The sequence below is a fragment of the Meleagris gallopavo genome, chromosome 17 (genome assembly GCF_905368555.1).
Source record: "Meleagris gallopavo chromosome 17, MGAL_WU_HG_1.1, whole genome shotgun sequence".
NCBI lineage: Eukaryota > Metazoa > Chordata > Aves > Galliformes > Phasianidae > Meleagris > Meleagris gallopavo.
The window spans coordinates 9,537,470-9,561,411 of record NC_139420.1 but is presented as its reverse complement, the minus strand read 5'-3'; the positions used below and the strand labels follow the sequence as shown (position 1 = coordinate 9,561,411).

Below are 23,942 nucleotides of genomic sequence, written 5' to 3'. Positions count from 1 at the left end.
TGAACATTTCCTTAAAATAATAATAATAATAATAACGAAGTGAAAAGTCCCATTTCTTGCTCTCCCCCCAGGAAGAACGCTGTGGAGGTGGAGCTGGCCAAGTGCAAGATCGACATGATGTCCCTCAACAGCCAGTTGCTGGATGCCATCCAGCAGAAGGTGAACCTCTCGCAGCAGCTGGAGGCCTGGCAGGTGAGCAGTCCCCGCTGCCACAGGGCAGGGTCTGAGGGCGTACAGAGTACACAGCAGAGGAACCCACCTGGGTGTCCGTGTGGGGGATGCCCTCAGCATCGAGATATGCAGATGCAGCACATCCGTTCCTACAGCCAAGCAGGAGGTGGGAGGTGGGGATGTGCTCATTGGTCCACTGCGTAGCACTGTTGTCAACACAGAAGATGCGGCACGATGGAAAAGCTAAAATGAGAGCTCTCAACCAAGGTAAAAGAAACAAATAAATGAATAATCGGATCCCAAACCCACAGCAGGTGGGGGCAAATGCCCCAGAGATGTTTTTCGTAGGGTCAGTGGGACAGACCCGTGCCAAGCAGGGAGCCTTGCTGGCAGACAAAGCTGAGTCCTCTGAGAAACTGGCACTGAGGGAGCATGACTAATAGAAAATGAGCAGATACAAGAGAAAAGGTCCGGGTCAGTTACAGGAAATTGGTGCAGACCCTGCAAGACCCCAACTCTACTACCACCCAACCTGACCGGTAGAAACCTCTCCCATACAACCTCACTCCTGTTTCAACTCCACCGTGTTTTCGTTTCTTTTTTCTTCTTCTCTTTCTCCTGCTTACAGTTTGCTTCCTCAGGGCTTTTTACTATCTGGCTCCTTTGGTTTCTGATCTAGTGGCCTTTCTCAGTTCCTGTACCAACAGCTTTAGTCGTACACCCCTCCTGCCTTTGAGGTGAGATCCCTGCACCCACCGAACACCCACCATCACCTCCATTCACTGCTGTCTCCACCTGCATCCGCCTCTGTCCTCATCACCATCTGGCAAGAAACCAGCAGGGGTTCCTCATCACTCCTCAGGGCCCCGCATCCCCCAGCACCAGGGGCAGAACCCTGCAGTGAGGCTTTGCCCCAGGTCATCATGGGGAAAGCCAAGCTGAGGTCCACGTGTCATTAATGCTGTGTGCTCAGCTTGTCTAGCATCAGGAAAATTCCTGAGGAGCAGGCTGGGATTTTACTTCTCAGCCTCATTATCTAGTAAATGATATGCAGCACTCTGCAAGTTTGAATGAGTGGTGTAAATTCAGCTGCTTACTAGTACCACCTAATCTATACATGTGTATGTATATCATATACACACACTCCAGCTTTCCTGGAGTACTGCATTCAGATGTGGAAAGATATGGACCTGTTGTAGGTCACAAAAGTAATCCAAGGGATGGAACATCTCCTGTTAGGACAGGCTGAGAGCTGGGGCTGTGCAGCCTGGAGAGGAGAAGGCTCCAGGGTGAGCTGAGAGCAGCCTTCAGTATCTAAAGGGGGTCATTAAGAAAGAAGGGGACAGACTCTTTAGCAAGGTTTGTTGTGATGGGACAAGAGGAAACGGTTTCAAACTAAAAGAGGGGAGATTTAGATTGGATATAAGGAAGAAGTTGTTTACAATGGGGTGGTGAGGCACTGCTCAGGGCGCCCAGAGAGGTGGTGGTGCCCCATCCCTGCAGACACCCACAGTCAGGGGATGGGGCTGTGAGCCCTCATGGAGCTGTGGGTGTCCCTGGGCACTGCAGGGGGTTGGACTAAATGGCCTTTAAAGGTCCCTTCCACCTCAAACGATTCTATGATGATTCTATATAAAATCATACCCATCTCTCATTATGTAATTAACCAAAGGTGGATCTGCCATGTTGGATGTCCATCTCATATGATAGTAGAGTTGCTTTCCAAATCCGACTGCTATAAATTTCTACATGGCAGCTTCACCTCTGGAAACCATTAACGTTGATGTTTACCTTAACCTCTTCAACTCTCCCTCTGCCTCTTCCCTTTCCAGTCCAAAGCTTCCCCTGTCTACTTAGCTCTGCACCCTTGTGCTTTCTAGAGACACCCCAAATACTAACGTCAGGTCCTGGCCGTGGTCATCAATCCTTTTCCCCCCTGAAAGTGGCATTTTCCCATGTCGTCTTCTTCCCTCTGAGCCCCACTTGTGGGTCCCAGGGCTGGCAGAGAGGACACTGCTTTCCACAGGCTGCCAAGTAGCCCAGCTGCGAGCAGCACCAAGCCTGATGTCTAAATGCAGGTGGGAAACTGAGATTGGAACAGTAAAGGAAGGGAGGAAAGTGGTAAAGAGAGGCGTATACCAGTTCAACATCAGTCATGTCACAGCTTCCCAGATGGAGAAGCATTTATCTGCTCAAAAAAAAAAAAACCCAAAAAACAGACAACAAAAAACAAGTTTCTTTGTGTCACAGTGATTTCAGCTCCTTGGTGTCCCTAAAACAAGGATCCCAAGTAGCCCTTGGCTATGGATGCTAGCACACAACGCCCTGAGCAGCCCCATCTTCCATGCTGTTCCACGGGGACGCAGGGCTGGGAGGTCACCTGAGCCCACTATGGCCACAGGCAATGGCCTGTGGTGGCCATCCAGGTCACCCAGACTCCACCTGAGGGTTTCTCCCAGCAGAGGCTGTGTGCCATCTCTGCTAGGTCCATAACATCAGCAACTGCTGAGACTCTTCCAACCCTCCAACGTGGTGGGGCCCATGGGTACCCCAAAAAACACAATTGAGCCCTGCCCTGTGTGCAGAGCCCCAAAAATGGCTCTTCTCATCCTGCAGTCTGCCCAGATAACTTTGTTCTCACCAGCCAGCACCCTCAGTCCTAATCAGGGACCAAAACACTGGAGAATAAGTGACATCTCCCGTGGGGCTAATCTGCATACATAGATTTTCACTAATCTTCAGCTTAAATACACAATTATAGCAGAAATAATGTATCTGAAAGTTTAAGATTTTGTCAGATGGGCAGCCAGGTTTTCAAGGAACACATCAGTACATGTCATTAGCAGCAGCATAGCTGACTAATTGTTTTGTGTGGAGCAACTTCACATGGATTAAACCACAGCATCTCTGGTGCTTCAAAAAACAAACAAAAAACTGGAGTGCAGTTGTTGGTGCCAAGCTGTCAGTCAGAGAGCTCCATCACTCTGCCAGCACCACTGGGAAGGAGCTGGGGCTAAGGGATGAGCACCAAAGTGACAAGACCCACATGGGGTTTTTGTGGCCCTATGCCTGACCCCAGTCCCTCTGCTCTTGGGAGCACCTTCCCCCAGGAAGGCCCTTCAGTGGGGCTGCACGGACAGCTCTGCCATTCCCTGGTTTGTAAGTCTGCTCAAGCAATTCAAGCCCCAAGCAATGCGAGTTACCTTCTCACTCACTAGAAAACCTCACAGCTGAAACTGGGGCTGAGCCTGCTGCTGGGCAGGGAGCTGGGGCTGTCCCCATGCTTGTCATCATCCCTTCTCCATCTCATTGCAGCACGTTTCACACCCACATCCCCACGCAAGCTCCCCTCGAGCATCAGCTGCCTCTAACGCCCATCTCCTCTCCCTCTGCTGCAGGATGACATGCACAGGGTCATTGACCAGCAGCTGATGGACAAACACCCGAAGGAATGGAGCCAGCTTGCTTATTCCTTCTCCAGTGGCTACGTCGCAAAGCAGAGTGCCAGACCCTCCCCTGTGCTCCGGCCAGAGCAGCAGGGGGATGAGCCCAGTGGGGCAGAAGGGCACCGTCTCTTTTCCTTTTTCAAGAAAAATTAACTTGAAAAAGAGAAACCTCTCCAACCATTCTTGCTTCGAGATGGGGAGGGGGCAACTGCCCAGCTTGCTGATGGACCCAACGCTGATCCACAGGAATAAGAAGGGGCAAAGGAGTTAACCTTGAGACTCTGCACTATTAACGCCGCACCTGGTCTGAACCAAATGTTTACATAAATTGGAAATTTGCAAATTGACATTGTGCTACCGATGGAAAGCAACTTTTCTTATTCTTCAAGTGAAGCGATGAACTTCAGGGTATATTTTAGGCGCTTTGACACAGTTTAGTTTCTGCTGTGAAGAATAATCTGATCGATTGTCTTAAAAGCATTCTGATGCTGGAGAAGGAAATAAGCAGCCCCAGGACAAAGCAGCACAGGGGATTGGGAACTGCCATCACAGCGAGTGCAGGGGGAAGAAGAGAGCCCAATGCAAGAGAAGAGAGGAGTCCCTCATACAGCCCTCCAGGCCTGGCAACTGATGTCCTTCATCCATCCCTCCGGGAGCAGAGCTGCTCTGGCTGCAGCATTGCCATGTTTTGAGAAGATGAACCCTCACTGCACATCCTCTCTGGGCACTGTCCATGCCCGTGGCTCTGTGGAGCTGCTCACCCTCGCTGGGAACCCAGGCTCCTTGCAGGTCAGGGCAGTTGTAAGTTTGCGTCTTCTTCAGCCTGTTAGAAGAGTCGCAGTCTGTAGGTGTGCAAAAACGTTAAGGACTTCTCCCCATCCCTACTGGCCATCTGCAACAAACTGATTAACGTTGTGGATGTTCAGTCCTGGGGCCTCCAAAAGTCAAAGGTAGATGTGGAACTTCAGCAGGTCACACACTTTTCCCCCAAAGCCATGTATTCCTCCCAAACCAAGTAAGAAACCTGCTATTGTAACAGGATAGCCTCCCACCCAAAAAACCCCACAACTCATTGAGATCCTGTCCATGAAATCAAAGACTTACCAATGCTAGGCTGGCAGATGTGATCCTTAGAAAACACACAGGCACCTACCTTTGCTAAAGCCCCAGGCAATTAGGGCATCTGCAGATCTCTGGGGATCCTGCAGCTTGCCCTTTGTGCCCCGCAGTACCATTAGCTGTAGCCTGATGGGAATGATGTGTATTTGTTCTGCCCACGGATCATTTCCCACTCAGCCCCTCAGCAAGCAGGCAGTCAGATCTCCTCTTAACCAAAGGTGATCAAAGCCCGCTTTGCTGCAGCCAAGACTTGACCGACAAGAAGGAAAATTAGCATTTTTAGTGTATGCACACAGTGGTGCTGGAAACCCTGCAATACATTTCCCTATGCATCGGATGGGCACCTTAGAGCTCTTCCTTTTAAGAGTCTGCCTTCATGAGACACCAAGGCAGCCAGGCCAAGCTCAGAGCCGTCCTGCCTCCATCACGCGATTTTCACATGTACTCCCAGCTCCCGATGCCCACAGACCCCAACTTGTTTCCCTGCTGCTTCGAGGAGGCTCCTGCCTACACTATCCCACAGGAGATGGAACACATACAGCTCTTCCCAGCTCAGCACAGGTGCTAAAACACCTTCTTAGGGGGAGCTGCCAATCCCTGCTCCATATTTACAGTCACAGGCATGCTGCTAGAATTAGCTATCCAACACCTCCTCCTTAGAAGCAGGTAAGAGGTTGGTGGGTTGTTGTTTAATGTATTTATTTATTGCATCGAGCATATATAATACCTCAGTAGAAATATCCTTTCTGCCTACAAAGATCTGAGCATCCCCACGTTTCCTTATTAGCACGGAGCTGCCACACTGGTACAAAGTAAACATCAGGTCAGCTCTGCAAAGAGCAAAGCGCTCTTGGGGATAGAGAAGGACGAGTGGTAAAACTCATTTACCTGAAAGCAATGAAACCTGGATTCCAGGTCCTACCCAAGAAATAATTAAAGCACCATCAACATTGTTTGATGCTAACAGGGAAGGGAGCCTGAGGCCTCATCGGCAGGAAAGGGAGCTAAATCTCTCCTCCTGCTGAGCGTCTGCTTGTATCCACTAATGCAAGTTAAGGGAAGGGACTCCGTGCAGTGCCAAGTGTGCTCTCAGGACAGAAAACCCTCATCCTCCCATCATACCTACATTATGACTCCTCATAGGACAGAGACACGAGGCACGTGCTCAGCATCTCCTGCTATCAGGACTCACCCATGCCCATATGCATTAAGAAACTCTGATACCTGCAGAATTAGGCTGGATAGATGGACGCCAGCGATACCTGTGAGCAGTTGTCTTACACAGCAATTCTTTGGAAATGACACTGCATATTTTTGGGAGTCATGTGAACATCTCAGTCCTCACAGCTCCTTATTCTGCTGCCAGCAATCACCTCCCGGGTCCCAGCAGCTCTCTGCAGACCACGTGCTGAGCAGCTGAGTGGGACCTTCCCCCCTTGAAGATGTCTGTCTGTCTGTATGCAATCCTAAGTAAAGGACCTTCAGTTACCCAATGAAGATGCAGTAATGAGACGAAGAAAGGTGCCTTCTGCTACACATTTGCTGAGATGAAAGTGACTCATTTGGTTGCAGGGGTAGGCAATTGAAATGCACAGCACATCTCTGCATTTAAGGAGAAACCTACCCTAATCCCATTGCAATTTTATTTATTTAATAGCAGTGATGGAAGAGAATGCAAAAGGAAAGTCGGCGCGTTCCAAGGTGCCAGTTGGGCACGGTTTCTTCAAACTAACCCCTTAATCCTAAAGACTTAGTTGCACTACTAAACCCAGAAATACCAGAGAATTGTGTTTAACGAACTGGACAACAGACCAAAGGAGACCTCCTTGTGCTGAGCTGCTACTCAATAGGAACAGAAACTGCCTTAACATAGCAGCTAAGCTTTGTTTTGTTTTTTTGAAAACTTACTCAGTCCTTCACATTCTTGTATGTCACATTGTGTTTTAAGGTCCCAACTATTTCACCTTGAACTGTCATTGAAGCACTCATCCCCTTCTGTAGAGGCCAGGAACCTGGAACTGTCCTTGCAGGGCTGAGTTAGAAGATGCTCCACTTGTGATAGTCTATATTTTAGGATACACATGGCATAAAGAAAACATCAGCTCCAAGTGAATTGAATGGAGGAAGTGCATTAATCCAGCAGGCACTCAGGATCCCAAAGTAGATTTAACAAGTGGGATCAGCAGCTCTAAATACAACACTCACCCTTCTGAGATGACGGTAAATAATCCAGTAGTGCTGCACGGTCACCGTTCAAGTTTTGCACATGGAGAAGACACCTGCTGAGATTAAGGTTACAAAGAACTTTCCCACAGTTGAGCAACAGGTGACTGGGCAAATATTTTCTGTGTTAGCATAAGGAAAAGGGATGATTCCCCCTTTAGCAAACTCTGCAAGGGAAGCAACAGTAAACAAGGAATATGTAAATGAAAGGCAAGTCACTTGCACTTTATGTTAATTCAAACTTAGATCAGCAACTTGCCATCAAGATGAATGCTAAATCAATTAACGACAACAGAATAATTTTGCACAGAGCAGCAAGAAGTGAGGTTAGAGGCAGTGCTGCATGCACAAGGACTTTATAGCTGTATGCACTTGTCCTACTTAGAGTGGTAAATTCCAGATATGCCTCTGCAGCAGGCAAACTCTCCACTCCCCACTCGGCTATAAAAAGCAAGATTGTTGTAACCAAAAGCCAAGAAAGGAAGCGTCTGGGTGCTGCAGTAACCATTCCCTTAGATTGAAAGGGAAAAGCACACAGCAGGGACAAGCGGAAAGAATGTATCTATAGATATGTACATAAACCACAGTGCTGTAATTTTTGTATGTAGCAGTAATGTAAATAAATGTATGGTTTTTATAAGATACATATTATGAAAATCTATAAAGGCATATTTTTAGTAAAAAAAAAAAAATGCTCTTCTTTTGTAAATAGTTCTCTTCAGAATAAAACAGACCATTTATATACTGTCTCAGCTCTCAAGTCACTGCTTATCCTGCCCACCTGCAGAAGCATCTTAGCACCTAGCAGCATCTTTAGCACCTCATCATCCCAAGAAATTCACCCAGACAGCACTAGCATGTGTTCTGCAGAGAACAAGGCTGGAGAAAGAATATTTGAGGCATTTACACCTCCCGCTGCACAGGAAAACAGGCAAATTCAAGTCTCTTCCACCTTCCAGCCATCTGTATCCTTTAGGGACCTTTACATGGAGGAGCATTCAAACTTTAACAAGTTTAGATAAATCTCAAATGAACAATGAGACACGTCCAACGTGCCCCACCTGCAGCTCAGGCCATCTGCATGTCGTGAAGATTCTCCCACCAAGTCATACCTGAACAAGGCAGGCAGGAGAAAAGGCACCTTTCCATAACACTTGGGAGTGTTTCCATAACACTTCTCCAGGAACGAGGACCTGCCTTCAATAGCCTGCTTGTGTAAACTGGCAACCAGCACAAAGTCAGCAGTATAGCTCCTAGACAGATACACGTTAATTGTTATTTCATCAGTACCTCCTTCCCCAGAAAGAAATCCCCTCCACATCCAGCAGAAGGGCTCAGCCCTGGCTTGCCACCCTCCACCTCCAGATGATGGACAGCAGAGGAAACAAAGCCTCAAAAAAGATTTGGCAGCTTGTAACCTTTATTTTTAGTTTTTTAAAATTATTTAAAAAGCATAATTAGAAACTTTCATTACAGAAATAATCCTAGCAATCCAGTTAGACATTCCATTGCTCAACATTTAGGAAACTTCACATCAGCACACCACTAGAGATGCAGTCCCCACCCCTTCCAATTGAACAGTCAGTGGCAAGAGCAGATATAACCACTCCTCTACAGCCAGTATTAGGAAAAAAAATCCCACTTCAGGAAGTTGGACACCTGGATTGGCAGAGTTCAAACTGTGGCCACAAAGACCTGGCTCAAAGAGAACCAATCTTTCCACATAAGAGAACACTCCAGGTTCGGGTGCACCATTTCCTCATTTTATTGCATCAGTTCCAGTCATTTCAGACATTTCTTTACTTCAGCCTGTAAGAAGTTGCTCCTTCCTGGATCTGCACACTTGCTACCACAAGAGCCCAAAAGAAACACAGTTGGACCCTTTAATTAGAAAGTGGTAACCGTCACGGGACAGCTTCATTTCAACAGGAAGGCTTTGAGGACTGACAGAGCTCCTTCCTTGTGCATACACCACATTCAACATGAGAAAGCATACAGAATGACACCTGGTGCAACTTAAGCTGCCCCTTTCCACAGCTGTTTGAATCTAACCATCATCAGAGCTCACGCTAGCAACGTCATCCCAACTCTTTCTTGGGTTACCAATACAAGATATGTGAAGAAAATAGATGGGTGAAGGCAGCTGGAAATGTACTCCCAGCACCTGAACTGATTAAAAATGTGTTTACACATTCATTGTTTGCATTTAAAAAAAAAAAAAGTCTCCAAAGTGATTGATTGTGATGTGATTGTTTGATGGGGCTCCTACCACAACCCGTAAAAATCTTAAAAAAAAAAAATACAGGCAAAATAAGTGATTAAATTTTAGCCTCTCCTGGGGGAAGGGGGAGGAAGGGAGAGAGGAGGGCTGATCCAGAGCTCATGGACATCGGTGAACCACATCCTACCAAACCAAGGCCAGCAATTCCATTGGGCTCACTGACAAATGGAGTAAGTCTGCCTTCAAGGTCTTAAAGGAAGTCGTGTCTTCCATGCCTTTTCGTCATCTTAAAGAAAATCCTTAATTATTATTTAGACAATTATTCAGGTGCTGAGCACGTACATTCAGCCCAGAAATCTAATACTTCAGTTACACCATCTCTCCCCCTTTAACTATATCTATCCAGGGCAACAGACTGAGCCTCTGTTTTCCCAGAAAAGCCAACATGGGCAAGGAAAACATCGCTGGGCACAGCAAGACCGGTTTGTTTTCAAAGGTGATCCTCCAAGCAAGTTTTCCATTTTCTTACATTAAAGAGCAGTCCTCCTTTCTAATAGAAGAGTCCTGGGAATGATCCTGCAGCAGCTTTCATTTTCAGACATCAATCCAGAATGGCTAGATTTCTTTCCATGCCTTTTCTCACTGAAAAACACAGCTCTGCCACCAAAATTCACATTCACGTTCAGATCTCCCATTTGTTGATGGGACAATGAGGAGAAAGGGGTATTGTTGATTGGTTTTTTTTTGGCAGAACGACATGATTTTTGTTCTCAAAAGAAATGGACCCTCATTTAGGACCATGGCAGAACCAGAAGTCAAAGGAGTTTAATTTCACCCTTAAAAAAAAAAAAATTATCCAAATAAATCCCACTTCTGCAGGCTGGTTTTTTTGTTTTGTTTTTTTGATACAAATGGAAGGAGAGCATGGGTACAGCTGGGCTGCAGCACATGAAGATGAAACCCAAGGACCCAGCCAAAAACCCGGATCATGGCAAACTGAAATTCAAGGCCCCAGCAGCAGCACCAGCTGCCAGCCCAGGGGCTTGAGAAGTGAAACCCTAGGCTTCAGCAACAACACCTGCAATCCCGGTACCTAGAAAAAGAAAGCCAGAGCCCCAAGTAAAAGCCTGGAACTCTAAGTGAAGCCATAGGCCCCAGGGGCACCAGTTGCCAGCCTGGAGCCCAACAGAAGTGAAGCCGGAGGCCCCAGGAAGCAGTTGCTGCCAGCCTGAGGCCAACTTGAATTAAGAACTTGGTACTATTTCATTAAAAAGGTGAACTCTGCAGTCCATGATTGGTTGACATTAAGAAGGCATAAGCCAAAGCAACAACAGGGAGGCGAGGCTGGTTAACGCAATATACATTATATACAAACTCTTGGGTTAATTAGTCCACTTGGTAGGCAACGTCCTTTCTTGTCTACAAGGCGCACTGGAACGAGCAGGGGAGGAGAGAGGGGCAAGATTCCATCCGATACTTTCTTGGCACTGAAGTGGTAAGGTGCCAGCGCCTCTTGATAGAAAACATGGAGAAAAAAAATAATCTTTAAATAACGGCACAAAACTGAGAAAGTCCTCCCAAAGCCTGTCCCAGTGGAATTGCCCGAGTCTAGCTGGAAGGGCTGATCTGTCAGAGCAGAGTCTCTGCAGCAGGGGAAGGGCATTAGCAGCACCGCTTCTTCCTTTTACTGTTCTTCGTTAGCTTCACCACATCATTCTGTTGCTGCTGTTGCTGCTTTGCTAAGTTTTCTTTCTTTGCTCGCAGAACTAGCTCTGTAATGCAATTAAACATCTGCAAGAGAAACAAGCAAGATCAGACCACCTAGCAACTAAGGCTAGTCATTAGGGAGTTGCTTTAAAAAAAAAAAAGTGTCTACTCTTAAATTTTTCAGTGCAGAGATCTTCCCCAGCCTACCAGAACACGCCAAGCTCACATCGGGTATCCTCCAGAGGTGCTTCCAAGCTACATCAGTAATGCTTCTATCCTCTTTCCCAAACCAATAAATAAAAACAGGTGAGTTTGTCAACTGAAGCCTAGAGTAAAGACTGAGCAGTTCTACCTTCTGTAAGTATCCTCCCCAGTGAGACATCTTTCTTGAGAACAAGCCTAGTATGCTAGTGCTGTAAAGCTAGTAAAAACACAGGGAGGTCTTCATTTCCTCAACCTCTTCCAAATGCAGTCAGATGTCTCTTGTCATACTATCTACTCACAGGCAATTTGGGTGAAGCATTTTATCTTTCTTCCTCAACAGAAATAATGTAATTCTTTCTTTTTCCCAAGCCAGCATCTCCAAGTAGTTATTTTCCATACTCTGCTCTGCATATTATATTACCTCTTCCACATTAATATTTTCTTTGGCGCTGGTCTCAAACAATTGGATCTCCATCTGCCCAGCAAATTTATAGGCATCTTCTGTTTCTACTACTTTTCTCTCTGGGTCATCATTCTTATTCCCCACTAAAAAAAGAAAGGAAAAAGTCAGCATAGTACTTTGGCAGGTCAGCCCACTAACTAAGATGCTTTAAATCTGTGATGAATCACTTACCTAGTATCCGGCAGACATCATCACAATTTTGATTAATTTCATGCAACCACCGTTTTACATTCACAAAAGATTCTGCACTGGTTACATCATAGACAACAATGACTCCATGTGTTCCTCTGTAATACCTAAAGAGCAGAAAAAGACAACAAATGTCAATTCAAGTTAGGTATCACCTTCTCAGCTCTTGCACTTAGCTGTGACAAGATTCATAACAAATCCCCAATCAAGGCAATCAAATGACCCCATTTCATATGATCATGGAAAAGACTTCTAAGATCATCCAGTCCCACCATCCACCTATCACCAACATTTAGCCAGCAAAGAGTGCACCTGTCCAAGCCACAGACTCCAGAAGAATACTGTGGGAGGCAGTGTCGAAGGCGTTGCTGAGGTCTAGGTAGACTACATCAGCCTTCCCCTCATCCACCAGGCGGGTCACTTGATCACAGAAGGACATCAGGTTGGACCTGCCTTTCACAAACCAGTGCTGGCTAGGCCTGACCCCCGGGTCGTCCAGCATACGCCATGTGTGTGATCTCCTTCAAGATGATCTGCTCCATAACTTTTCCTGGCACCGAGGTCAGGCTGACATGCTTGTAGTTCCCCAGATCCTCCTTACGACCCTTCCTGTAGATGGGAGTCACACTGGCAAGCAATTTCCTTACTAATGGGAGTCATTTAATCCTTCTGTAACAGCTTTGCCACAGGCTATTCCTCTAGATCTAGAATTCTCTGCTCATTTAGTCCATGCTAACAGATTTCAAAGCCCGAGGTCTGTTGCTGACTCCCTTGTTCATGCTGCCAAAACCCTCAAAGATGACAGTGTCTTCTGGCAACGTGAGCAAAAGGCAGCAGTGCTCCCAGCACGACCTCAGTACCGGCTGTGTGGTGAACCTTAGCGCTCCATCGGTCACATCAACTCCCTGCAGTAATTTTGTTATTGATGAAAGATTACCTCCAGATTAAAATCTCCAAATATACTCAACCCCCAGTCACAGTTCTTTTGAGCTCACAAAAATTTCTGTCCTGTTGAACAACTGTGCTCCAATCGCACCTTCCTACTCAACAGATCTACTCCATATGCACATTCAGCGCGTTCTGCTACCTCCAGCCATTAAAAATAAGCTTTGCTTTGGTTTATTCCTATTAGTCCTGGGCAATCAGCACCTTTAAGAAATAAGTAATGAGACAAAAATTTTAAAAAAGTTCAATAATAATTCAAGTTCCAGTGTTATCACCTTCAGGAAGCTGCTGAAGGCAGGCAGTATGCACACAACAAGCTATGAAAGCAAGTTGAACCTCCTCCGTTTCCAGCCACATTCCCAGGACTACCAGGTATTTTCTTTACTGCAAGTTTGGCAGCTCTGATCAAAAAAAAAGTAATTAAAACAGCTGACAGCAAGGCCTTCACCACTATCCAGTTTTCATATTTCAAGTAGCTTTATTTCTTCCTCATTCACCCTCTTTTTTATGATCAATATTAAGATCTTTAATTAAACAAACGCGTACCAAGCCTGAGGAATTTCCTTTAAATTGTGAGAGTGTTTCTAGAGCTACACCACAAACACTTACTGCAGCAGCCTCCTTTCTGCTGCATTTTAGATGTGATCGCCCTGGCTCTGATAATTTCTTACAACTCCTTTTTGAAATTCAAAACTGTATAATCTAATCCAAATGTGCTAACTTTTAGAAGAACTCAGTGTTGTCTCACTTCTGCTGCTGATACATTTGAATAAGCCATTGCCTCTTCCTCACCTTTGCTTTCTGTTAAGAATGGATGGTGAGGCCACTCCATCCACCTTTGTGAAACATCAACAAAGACATGCCAAAGATAGGCACACATCACATACAGAGTGCATCTCACCCCCTAACTCCAGTTCTTTTCATCTCCTAATGTCTCTGCAGTGATAGTCATGGCACATCAACACCTCTCTGTGATGAGATGCATACTCTACAGGAGTAGAACCCATTCCTCTTGCTCACCTGGCTGCTTTCAGAAGGCACTCCTCCCATGCTGTGCTTTACCAGGCATCTATGAGTGCACATCCACGTTCCTTGGCAAGAACTCAGGTGAGAATTATTTACAGCCAGTAAGAAAGAGGCCCTGCACTATCTCATATTCTAATCCATTCTCAATCAGTTCCTTTAATGCCTGAGAACTCGTTACAGCACTGCACTTGTGCTTTACTTAGTTACAAACTTATACCCCTTAGAGAAAAAAGCATTCTACAGCTTGAGTCCACACATGGAAAACCTCCTGACAGTACTGTTGTATGTGACAGTATCAGAAAGGGAAAGACTTGATCCTATCAAAACTCTAGATTTCAATATGTATAAACTTCAAATTCGCCCTTATCCCTTCACAGACTTTTAATTCAGCACCTCTGAGGCCAGCCTACCACTTCCTCTCTAACACTGAGCATCATGTTCACAAAGACAACACTCAGCCTTTACAGAAAAGCAATGGTTCAGTTACATCTACGCAGAGCTGCTTCATTCTGTGGGGCACACCACAAAACCATGCCTTGTATCCCCGTCACCCAGACCAGAGACTCAATGGAGGCAGCATCCAGCAGCTCCTACCTTGCCTACGCACCCAAGTTTTCTTCTAAGCAAAAGCATATGGTGCTGGGGAGTAGGATAACATGCACCTTGCACATATAGGTTCCCCTCCTGATACGCTGTCAGCACACAGTCATTTGCTTCTAGAGATGAGAGCTGTGGGCAGGGCCACGAAGCACAGACCACAGTGACATTCAAAGCTCTGCAGGAGCTGGGATCTCCTGCTACAAAGCTCTAATATTGCCAGCCACCTCATCAGAAATGTCTTCCTTTGTGCAAGACAGCACCCCCTGACTCCTGCTGAGTTCCTATCAGCATACATTGCTTCTATTTTTGGAAGAGAGATTTGCCTGGCACATCCTTCTAGAAAGGTTGCCAACCCCTCATTTACACTAAAATGTCATTTTCTCCATTGGCTGACATTACCTTTTAGCAGCTCAAGAGATAAGACTATGACTACCTTTTATTCTCTAACTCCTAAGCCTTAAAAATACACAGGTTGGTGTTTTTTTTAAAGAAAAGCTAGCCATGCTATTTTCTCTCATTTGTTAGATACATCCTTGTGTCCCAGATAACATTTTAAGCTTAACGAGTACAGCAAAGATGCTCCAAACTCAAGAGCAGGACAGCACTAAAAAAGACAAGATCTGGTTTATCCTATTCCATACTTCAAATTTCAGTATGGTGCAGTGCAGAATTGCTTTTATAAGAAGTTGTAGGCTTTGGTGAGTAGAGAACAGATGGGGCTTCCAGCATTCAAGGATAAGTACGTGTAGGTTTTGTGTTTTTGGCAACCAAGAGGCAGTTTAGGCTATGGCACTAGAGAAAGAATGCCTTAGCATCTTCCCATCTTCCCATCCACATCTCATGGCAGACAGATACTGTAAGAAGGAGAGCAGAAGAGAAATGAAGTTCTCAATTTCAGTGTTCAGCTGAAGGACTAAAGAAGTGATGGTAGCTTCCACAGACCTTGTAAGAGTCAGTATCTGCTGGTCTCAGTGACAAACATGTTAACAAAATACAGCAAATGAAAAGTTATAGAAGAGTTCTTTGTTTTTAGAGTGCCCAAGAAATTATTCCATTTTGTTGAAAGACCTAAGCTATTTCCACATGTCTATGCAGTTGGATGCTTGGTAGTACGCAGCTATCTTCCATGCAACTGGAAAACCTACCTAGATAGAGAGGCTTTAACTATAGCTTTGGTGTGGGAAATGATTAAGGATGATAGCACTGAAGTTGAAATAAGCACCAAAGTACCCAAGCAGCTTGCTTTACCTACAGGATGATAAAAAACTGCCTTGAAAACAATACCTACTAATACAGCTGCCTTAAATCAGAACACTTTTAGAACTGGTTAATCAAACTGGTAACATCCTTCAGCACCTGCACTCCCCTCTCATGTCCTCAAAGACCACCTTTCTAAATAAAGGGAGCATTCTCTATCTCAAGATACCTCTTAAATTTCCTCCAGTAAACACTTCCAAAGATTAACATCTGGAGATCTGGTAACTAGTTTTGTGAAGGGAAATCAATCAGTAAAAAACTACAGCTGACCAACTTGAAAGAGAAGTCGCTGGTTTAAATCAAGCATTTTTGTTTGTTATTCCACTTGTTTATTGTGGACATTTCCTTGTTTTTCATTCCTCCAGTACTCTAACTGATTCCAGAGAGTTCTAATTATCTATTTTCATGTTCACCTTCTTTTGGGGGAGTGTCCTGGAAGCACATCTATTATCAGAGGCCTGTTTGACTGTCTTTTGGTCACCATATCTGCTTTACAGATCAGTTCTATCATCTCAGAAAGCTTATCACTATCATGAACATGCCTTATAAATGCATGGAAGAAAGTTCATCTGCTAACATCTAATAACTATCACACAAAACTTAAATCCTAAAACCAGAGTCCTGAATCAGAATAAGAGCAGTCCAACTGCAAATAAAGTACAGAAACCAGCTGTTCATACATCTTAAGTACTTCTGCTAATACAACACAGTCGTGGCATGCACATCTCTGGTGAATTTAAATCAAATTTACAGTTTGGATGAAGTTCCACACCAACCAAATCCATACAACTTGTCCTCCCCCCCACCATGTAGCAGCTATTCCAGTTCTTTCACATTTAATAAGCAGTAAAAAACATTGGCTGTCTTTTGTAATTTTGAGTCTGAAATTCTGATTTAAGTTTGACTTTCCTCCGTTTCTGCAGATGCTCTCAATCTATTTCTGTATTATTTCTATCCCTTAGCATTTTTACTTTGTTCTTCTGTTTCTGTATCTGTAGTCAAGTACAACTGAAACAAATGTAAGAATGTTTCCCAATTTTTTACTATTAATTTCCTACTGTCTCAGTGACTTTGCAATCCTAGATCTAAACTGCAGCACTTCCAACTTATCACTATTATTACCAAGTGGACTCTAAGTGTCCAAGTGGATTCTGTCTTGCTTGCCTCCTGGCTCAACACCAATTTCTAACAGCAAAGGCACTTCCAGGGTACAGTAACACTGAAGGAACACATTTTATATCCTTAACCTCAATCTGAATAGTCGTTGTAACAAAGACTTTACATCACTCTGTTGACAGCAGGCCTGCACTCCACCCATGATGCGGTCAGCCAAGCCCTTTCATAAATACTAACCCCATAACTCTATTTGCTTGGGGCTCAGTTTGGCCTCGGCAAATCAGTTACTGCATTACTTTGCCAATAAACAGAGAGAGAAAAAACCCTTTCCAAAATCAGAATCTTGTGACATATTGTTTTCACAGGTGATACATTTAGGTCAAGAGTGCCTCTGGAAATGCTACAGTCACAGCAGCCCACCCAGCTGCAAGAGAAGCCCTCACGACAATGTAATCAGCATCGTCAGTGTTTTCCTCAAGAGCACAAACGCACTTGGACAGAAGAACTTCTCTGCTTACAGCTGCACAAAGTTCAAATCTTCCTTCCCCGCCACACAAGATTCTGTAGCTGCTTTACCAGCAGTAGGGCAGAAGGCTGCAGCCTTCACTTCCCCGAGAGCACGACTTGTGCTTGTTCTGGTAAAAAGCAACGCAAAATAAAGGAAGAACTGAGTTCAAACAGGTCATGGCACAACTGCCTCCAATCCCTTCAGCTTGTGCATTTTCTACTGCAATTGAAAAAAAAAAAATAAAAAATCCATAAAATAGTCTGCAAAGACTGACCTGCAACTATTCCTGTTCACAAAAGGAAGCCTCTTTTCCTGGTATTCCCCATTCAGTGCCGGATACCACGGCTTTTTAAACTAGCTGGCATCAGCCCCTCAGCCCCATGAACCAACACTCATTAACACAGCTCTGAATTGTGTCAGGGAATCTGAAAACAGGAAGGCCCTCTGCTGACTCAGCACTAATTGGGGCACGGCCTGCCCTGCGTGCACAGCTGATAGGAGCTGCAGCAGTGCTTTGCTGCCCTCCCCTCACTGCTTCCTGCCCCAAGCTGCTGCAGCACTGAAACGAGAAGTGATGTCACACACAGGAACCCTACAAAAGGTAACAGAGTTTTTTCTAGCTAAACGTTTAGGAAACAATGGAAGTAATCCAGTAGTATCTGTACAGAAGTGCAGAGGAAAGGGGGGGGGGAGGGCACACATGCCCAATTTTGCCATTTCTAGCTGTTCAGGCATCAGATGCAAGCAATCCCACTGTTTTTATGCCTGAATAATTTAATCAAACACCAACTGAAAATGATCCTCCTCTCGAAATGCAGCCAAAAATAAGAAGTCAGACATGAAAGACGAAGTGAAATACCTGAGTCTTTCAAGAATATATATATATATATATATATTTAATACTCAAAGGAAACAAAAGTTCCACTTTCAAGTACATTTCTTCCTACTCCCCTCAGCCAGGCACTACAAATCCAAACGTTTACTGCAATCCATTCACAAATGCATTTTATTCTTAGTTCCCACCGCTGCAGCTCTGGGTGTGGTTTGTCCAGGAACAGGAAAAGCTGTGCACATGCTGTTCGAAAGGACAATGAGTATGAAACTGAACCCAAATCAAGGAAAAGGTTAACTTCGTGTGGGTGTCTGCTTCCACAGAACTCTACATAAAGATAGCCTCTAAAATGCATTTGTTCTAACAGAGAGAGACCCCATTCTTAGTCCTCAAAGCTACTCAGTTATACAACACAGAGAATTTGTACCCACACTCTGTAGCACGTTCAACCAGGGGATGATCTTCCTGGGCAGGCTTTCAAGATAAATTTTCTAGCATATGCAAAGCAGTGAAATAATTCTGCTTTGAGAACTAGAAGCAGAGGAGTAAGACAAAGCCATCATGGAAATACCAAGAATGTTGAAGAAATCTGAAATCTCAGTTTCATTACCCAGAGTGACACCACCCCATCTGCCCTAAACCAGCTGAGAGAAGTCCCACTACACAGGCAGCAAAGCCATCATTAGCTGATCGACTGCAACATTAAAACATCCCAACTACAAGCTCTGCACACCAAGCTGCAAGTCACAATTCCACTCACGTTGATGTGATAGTTCGGAAGCGCTCCTGTCCAGCTGTGTCCCAGATCTGTAGCTTCACTTTCTCTCCATTGATCTCAACTGTCCGGATTTTAAAATCCACTCCAATTGTGGTAATGTAGCTGCCTGAAAGAAGTGAGAACGTAAGTCTCGTTTATTTTGTATATCTCAAAACATGCTTCTGACTCCTATTTGGCAGCAGCTCTCAGACTGGGCAGGAGGACAACTCTTTCCCCATCTGCTCATCGTTTAAAATGCCCTCTCAGGTTCTGCTGATTTGTGTATTTTTATCCATAGATTCTTTTTCTAGCCATAAAACCACATCTTCCATGCCATCCTAAAAAATTTTAAGTGTTGAACAATTATTCTTCTATTGGCGGTCAAGAGTATGCACCCAAATATCTTAAGTAACCATGCAGGTATTCTTTGTGTAAAAATTCTGAGACAAAGCTTTTCCTCAAATGCTAATTGCTTATTTTAATACAGTCTGTTCTAAGAGTTTCCTCCCAATAAATTAGTTATGTCACAAATGCGAGTGACTGAGCTACAATAGTCAATCAGCCTAAATCCCAAAGGGCCAATGGGAAGTCTGCACAGAGCACTGATTAAGCTAAAACACCCAAGCTATTTCTGGAACCATAGCAGTATTTAAATACTGTGGTACTTTCAGTGATAAGAGAAGATCAAACAGGAAATAGGCCTGTAGCAAAAGAAGCAGAGCTAGAAACAATGCATCCCCAGTACAAGCATGCAAAGGCAGCACAACAGCTCCTTGCCAGCCAGGAGGACCGGAGCAAACCTGGACCATTTCACTTACCCAAGCCAACACAATACTCACCTGAGAACGTGTTATCTGCAAAACGCAACAGCAAGCTGCTCTTGCCCACACCTATGAGAAATAAAGACAACAAGAACCTTCAGTGCAGTCATCTTGGATGTTAGGTAACATATCAGTATTTTAACCACTCTCTACATTTCCTTTTTTAAGTCGAATCTTTTCTAGCAGATACGTTAGCATCATCCCCCTTGAGCAGTCACCTCAGAACTGCTCTTGAGGATTTGATCAGCTGTCCAGTAGCACACTGCAGTTACTCCAAGATGCGTGGCAGCACAGGGTTGCTATGGGTTTTGTGTCCCCTCATTTCTCCAGACCTCAGCAAGCTCAAAACAGTATTTTTAGAATGAGTTGCAGACCACAGTTCGAAGAGGTCTCAAGAGACCAAAAGCAATTTTATGATCCATTGGTTTACATTTGCTCAGGAAAGGTCCAAAAATGAGGACATCCTGCTAATTAACAAGAGCCAGAACACTACTCTAAACTCCTCTGTTGAATTCCATTGGACATCAGGCTTATATCGCTCCCTACCTCCCATTCATCTGTGCTGTGCTGAACAGCAGTGGAATTTGGACTACTTAGATAATCAGACCAGGGTTTGGTACTATAAAGCTTATGTTATCATGGCCACAGTTTAACTGAACCCTGAGCCAAACAGAGGAGCTGTTTGCTTTGGAGCATCCAAAAAAGGCTTGTTCTACATTTCCCAGGAAGGACTCACACCTTTCTGAAGTTGTACCTTTAGCCAAAATGCTCCACGAAACATTTTCCAACGTGCTTTGAGCATCATCCGTGCTTCCCTTAAACAACTGTTTGCACCCTGATTACACCCTGCTGCATGGAAACATTTCTCACTGTTCTAGAAACAAGAATCACAAGAAATTCGTTCCTGCACATCCAGCCAAGGGAATCTGGGGATCAGAATGCCTCAAAAGTTATTAACTCTGCATAACAACTCTTCTGTTGCTGTCCCTTCCGCCTCCCTCCTCCTCTTTCCCCCCCAGAAAAAACCTGCTACAGCATGAGGAGGAAATTCAAGCTCACCAGGGTGATTATCTATCGAATCTTTTCAGGTAGAAGTTATTTAAGTTAATTATTTTCATGATCAATAACTTTAAAGTTCTTCCTAACATTAATGTTCTAAAGGTAGATGTAAAGGCTATATAGAACTCCTACATATATATATAAATATATACACACATATAGAAGTTGAGGGTGGTGAGACACTGGAACAGGTTGCTCAGAGAAGCTGTGGCCCTGGAAGCATTCAAGGCCAGGCTGGATGGGGCTGTGAGCAACCTGGTCAGTGGGAGGTGTCCCTGCCTACAGCAGGGGTTGGAACTGGATGATCTTAAAGGTCCCTTCCAACCCAAACCATTCTATGCTTCTATGAATATTTCTTCTCTGCTCACATTTGAAGAAAGCTATCAGCAAAAAAAAAAAAATCCATGAAAAATAGAATCAGCATTATATCAGTAAACCAGATCTCATCTGCAAAAAGTTTAAGTCATCATAAATTCAGAGAAGTTACAATTTACTGTTAAGGGAAAAAAAAAAAAGCAATTAAAAAACCCACAAAATCATGGAATCATAGTGCGTATATATTGAAGATACATCTCAGAGCTCAAAAAAAGGCAGCAGAGCAGCTCCCAAACTTTAACAATGCGCTGGTTATTTAGGAAGAGCTAAGCCCATGCAAAGTGCCAGTCAGCTTAAAAAAAAGAAAGAAGAAAATAAAAGTCTTCAGCAAGCACCCTGCTTTCTGATCAAACCGCCTTCGCCTCCAGCTTAATAAAAAGAAAAGAGATGCTGGAACCCACAGATGTGTCAGACCAAACCACTTTGTTAAGAGGCCGGCCAGCCCCAAGCTATGCTGCAGAGCTGCATGCGCTGCACATGACCACGGCTCCATCAGCCCATGCACTGCAGCGTAGACAGCCTCATCCACAGCTCTCAGCTGGCTGCCAGAGAAGAGAACCTCCTGAGCTCAGCGAGTTCCTTATGCTCCAGATGACAACGATCTCACTGAACACACACTGCCTCTGACCCGCACGCTGCAAGTGCTGAGAAACCACACTCTTCTTCATACTCTGCTTCCTACACAGAGTTATTTGAAGATTTGAACAGAGAAGGATAACAGGGCTCCTGGCTTGCTGGAGACAGTAAAATGAAACAAAACAAGAACGGCCTACTGACGTGGCAAAATCAAAATTAAAAGCAAATTCCTGTGCCCTATCGGTTTCTAAAACCCTTGTCTTACTAAGCAGTTATGAAGTAACACATGCAAAGCACAGATCATCTGTGTTATTTTTAAACATTTGGAACAACTGAGATTAACAGCAGCTTCTCCAGATGACCTGTTCTAAAAACACACAAACCTACTACCCTTGACAAATTTGCTTACAGAGGAAAGTGGATGAAACATTATCATTCATCCAGTATCAGTCCACTTCCTATTGCAAGGCCTTTCTGAACACCAACAAACAAGACAAACAGACTAACATGTGGAAGTAGGGACAAAGCCTTACTGTTGTGGTAAGCAAAAAAAAAAAAAAAAAAAGGAAAAAAGAAAAAAGGAAAATCAATATCTAAACTACACAGTGAGATTTAATTACAGCAACAGAGAACCTCACGCAGCCAGACAATTCTCACACTTTTTTCCTCTCTGGATGCAGTGCAGGGACTTTGCTCAGTACAGCTCAGCTAAGACATTGCATTTAATTGTTCAAGACAAGGAGAAGCCTTCCTCAGAGTTTTCACCATCCTGTTTATCTTGCCTGAACAGTTTGGAACTCATCAGCAAGCAGCAGCATTACTGCTTTACTCAGAATGCTGCATTTGGTTTTAATAATCCACAATCTTCCAGAAGTGCCTAGGGCTTTAAGCTGTTCTGAAGCTCTCAGCCTTTCACAGAATCACAGAATGGCCAGGGTTGGAAGGGACCTCAAGGATCATGAAGCTCCAACTCCCTGCCACAAGCAGGGCCACCAACCTCCCCATTTCATACCAGACCAGGCTGCCCAGAGCCCCATCCAATCTGGCCTTGAACACATCCAGGGATGGGGCATCCACAAGCTCTCTGGGCAGCTGTTCCAGCACCTCACCATTCTCATAGTAAAGAATTTCCCCCTGACATCCAACTTAAATCTTCCCTCCCTCAACTTAAAACCATTTCCTTTGTCCTAGGCCTTTCTTCCTATTCCTGTCTTAAAAACAGCCTTTTCCTTGGAGACACAGTTTAGCATAAAATAAATATTTTTAAATACAGCAAAAGCTTCTGGAGGTGACAGCTGCCAAGAGCGAGCAACGCTGCATGCTGGGACCTGCTGCCTTATGGACCACACCTCTATTAAAAGAAGAGGGTGGATGCCATCTCCTTCAGTTTATGGAAATGTAACTGTGAGCTGCTTGAGAGTTACCAGCACTGAATGGGACCGAGGATGGGATCTCCCAGCCCCATGTCCCCAGCACAAAGCACTGGGCACAACCTGAGCTCACCACAAGCCCTCCAGAAGTTTCTGAAAGTGCAGTAGAAGCATTCAATGGTTTATTTCCAAAACGTGCAACGTCTCCTTCTCTGCAGCTCTCCCAGCTATCTGTGCACGTACCAGGGCTTCCTGCTCATCGAGGATTTAAAGAAGTATAGAACTCCAGAACCGAGATTCCAGGCAGTCCCATGGGACGGTTTGGTTAATAACCAAGAGTCAATAATGAAGAGAAAGCAGCGATCGCTGCAATGGAAGCAGCACTGCCGGGGCCGGGCCTTTAGCTTAGGAGGGAACCCGACACAGACCCGGCAGACACAGCCCACCCCGCGCCCCACACACCGACGCTGACACGGCCGATGTTAACCCACTCTCGGCCGTGCCCGGCCCGCTTCCCGCCACATCCCGCATCCTCACCGCACGGCGCTGCGGAGCCCCGCGGTCCCCACACGGCCGGCACGGCCCCAACGCCCCCCAACGCCCCGCCGCCCCCCTCAGGCCCCGCCGCGCCCGCGCAGCCCCCGCCCCTCGCTGCCTAAGGGCCGGGGAAGGACGAGCCGCGAGCCCTCACCGCTATCGCCGATGATAAGCAGCTTGAAGAGGTGATCGTAGTCCCGGGCCATGGCCGGGAGCGGCGGGAGAGCGGCGGGAGGGAGAAGGGGGAGGGGACGGCGGCGGGCCCGGATCCACTTCCCGAACAAACAGCCGGAACTGACAGCGGCGCCACCGCGCATGCGTCTGCGCGCCGCCGTAGGCCTCCAGCTGCGCCGGCACGCCGCCGCGCACGCGCAACGCCCCTCCCTGCGGGCGCTGCGCAGCGCATGCGCGCTTTCCCTG

The 23,942-nt window shown here is 45.4% G+C and overlaps 2 protein-coding genes across 2 annotated transcripts in view; one reads left to right on the top strand and one right to left on the bottom strand.

The window, feature by feature from the left end:
• Nucleotides 1–7,701, top strand: part of BICDL1 (BICD family like cargo adaptor 1) — a 45,351-nt gene extending 37,650 nt beyond the window's left edge. Inside the window, exons 9-10 of the mRNA XM_085238684.1 lie at nucleotides 72–192; nucleotides 3,570–7,701. Of these exons, the coding sequence (XP_085094810.1) occupies nucleotides 72–192; nucleotides 3,570–3,770 (322 nt within the window). The 3' untranslated portion in view covers nucleotides 3,771–7,701. The remainder of the gene's footprint in view (nucleotides 1–71; nucleotides 193–3,569) is intronic.
• A 660-nt stretch (nucleotides 7,702–8,361) lies between these two features.
• On the bottom strand, nucleotides 8,362–23,852 carry RAB35 (RAB35, member RAS oncogene family). The gene is made up of 6 exons (XM_085238683.1): nucleotides 23,677–23,852; nucleotides 19,624–19,674; nucleotides 18,788–18,911; nucleotides 11,726–11,850; nucleotides 11,513–11,637; nucleotides 8,362–10,971 (listed from the first exon to the last, which is right to left on the bottom strand). Exons 1-6 carry the CDS (start codon nucleotides 23,837–23,839, stop codon nucleotides 10,843–10,845), a joined length of 717 nt encoding a protein of 238 aa, XP_085094809.1. The 5' UTR covers nucleotides 23,840–23,852; the 3' UTR covers nucleotides 8,362–10,842.
• Between the last annotated feature and the right edge of the window lie 90 nt (nucleotides 23,853–23,942).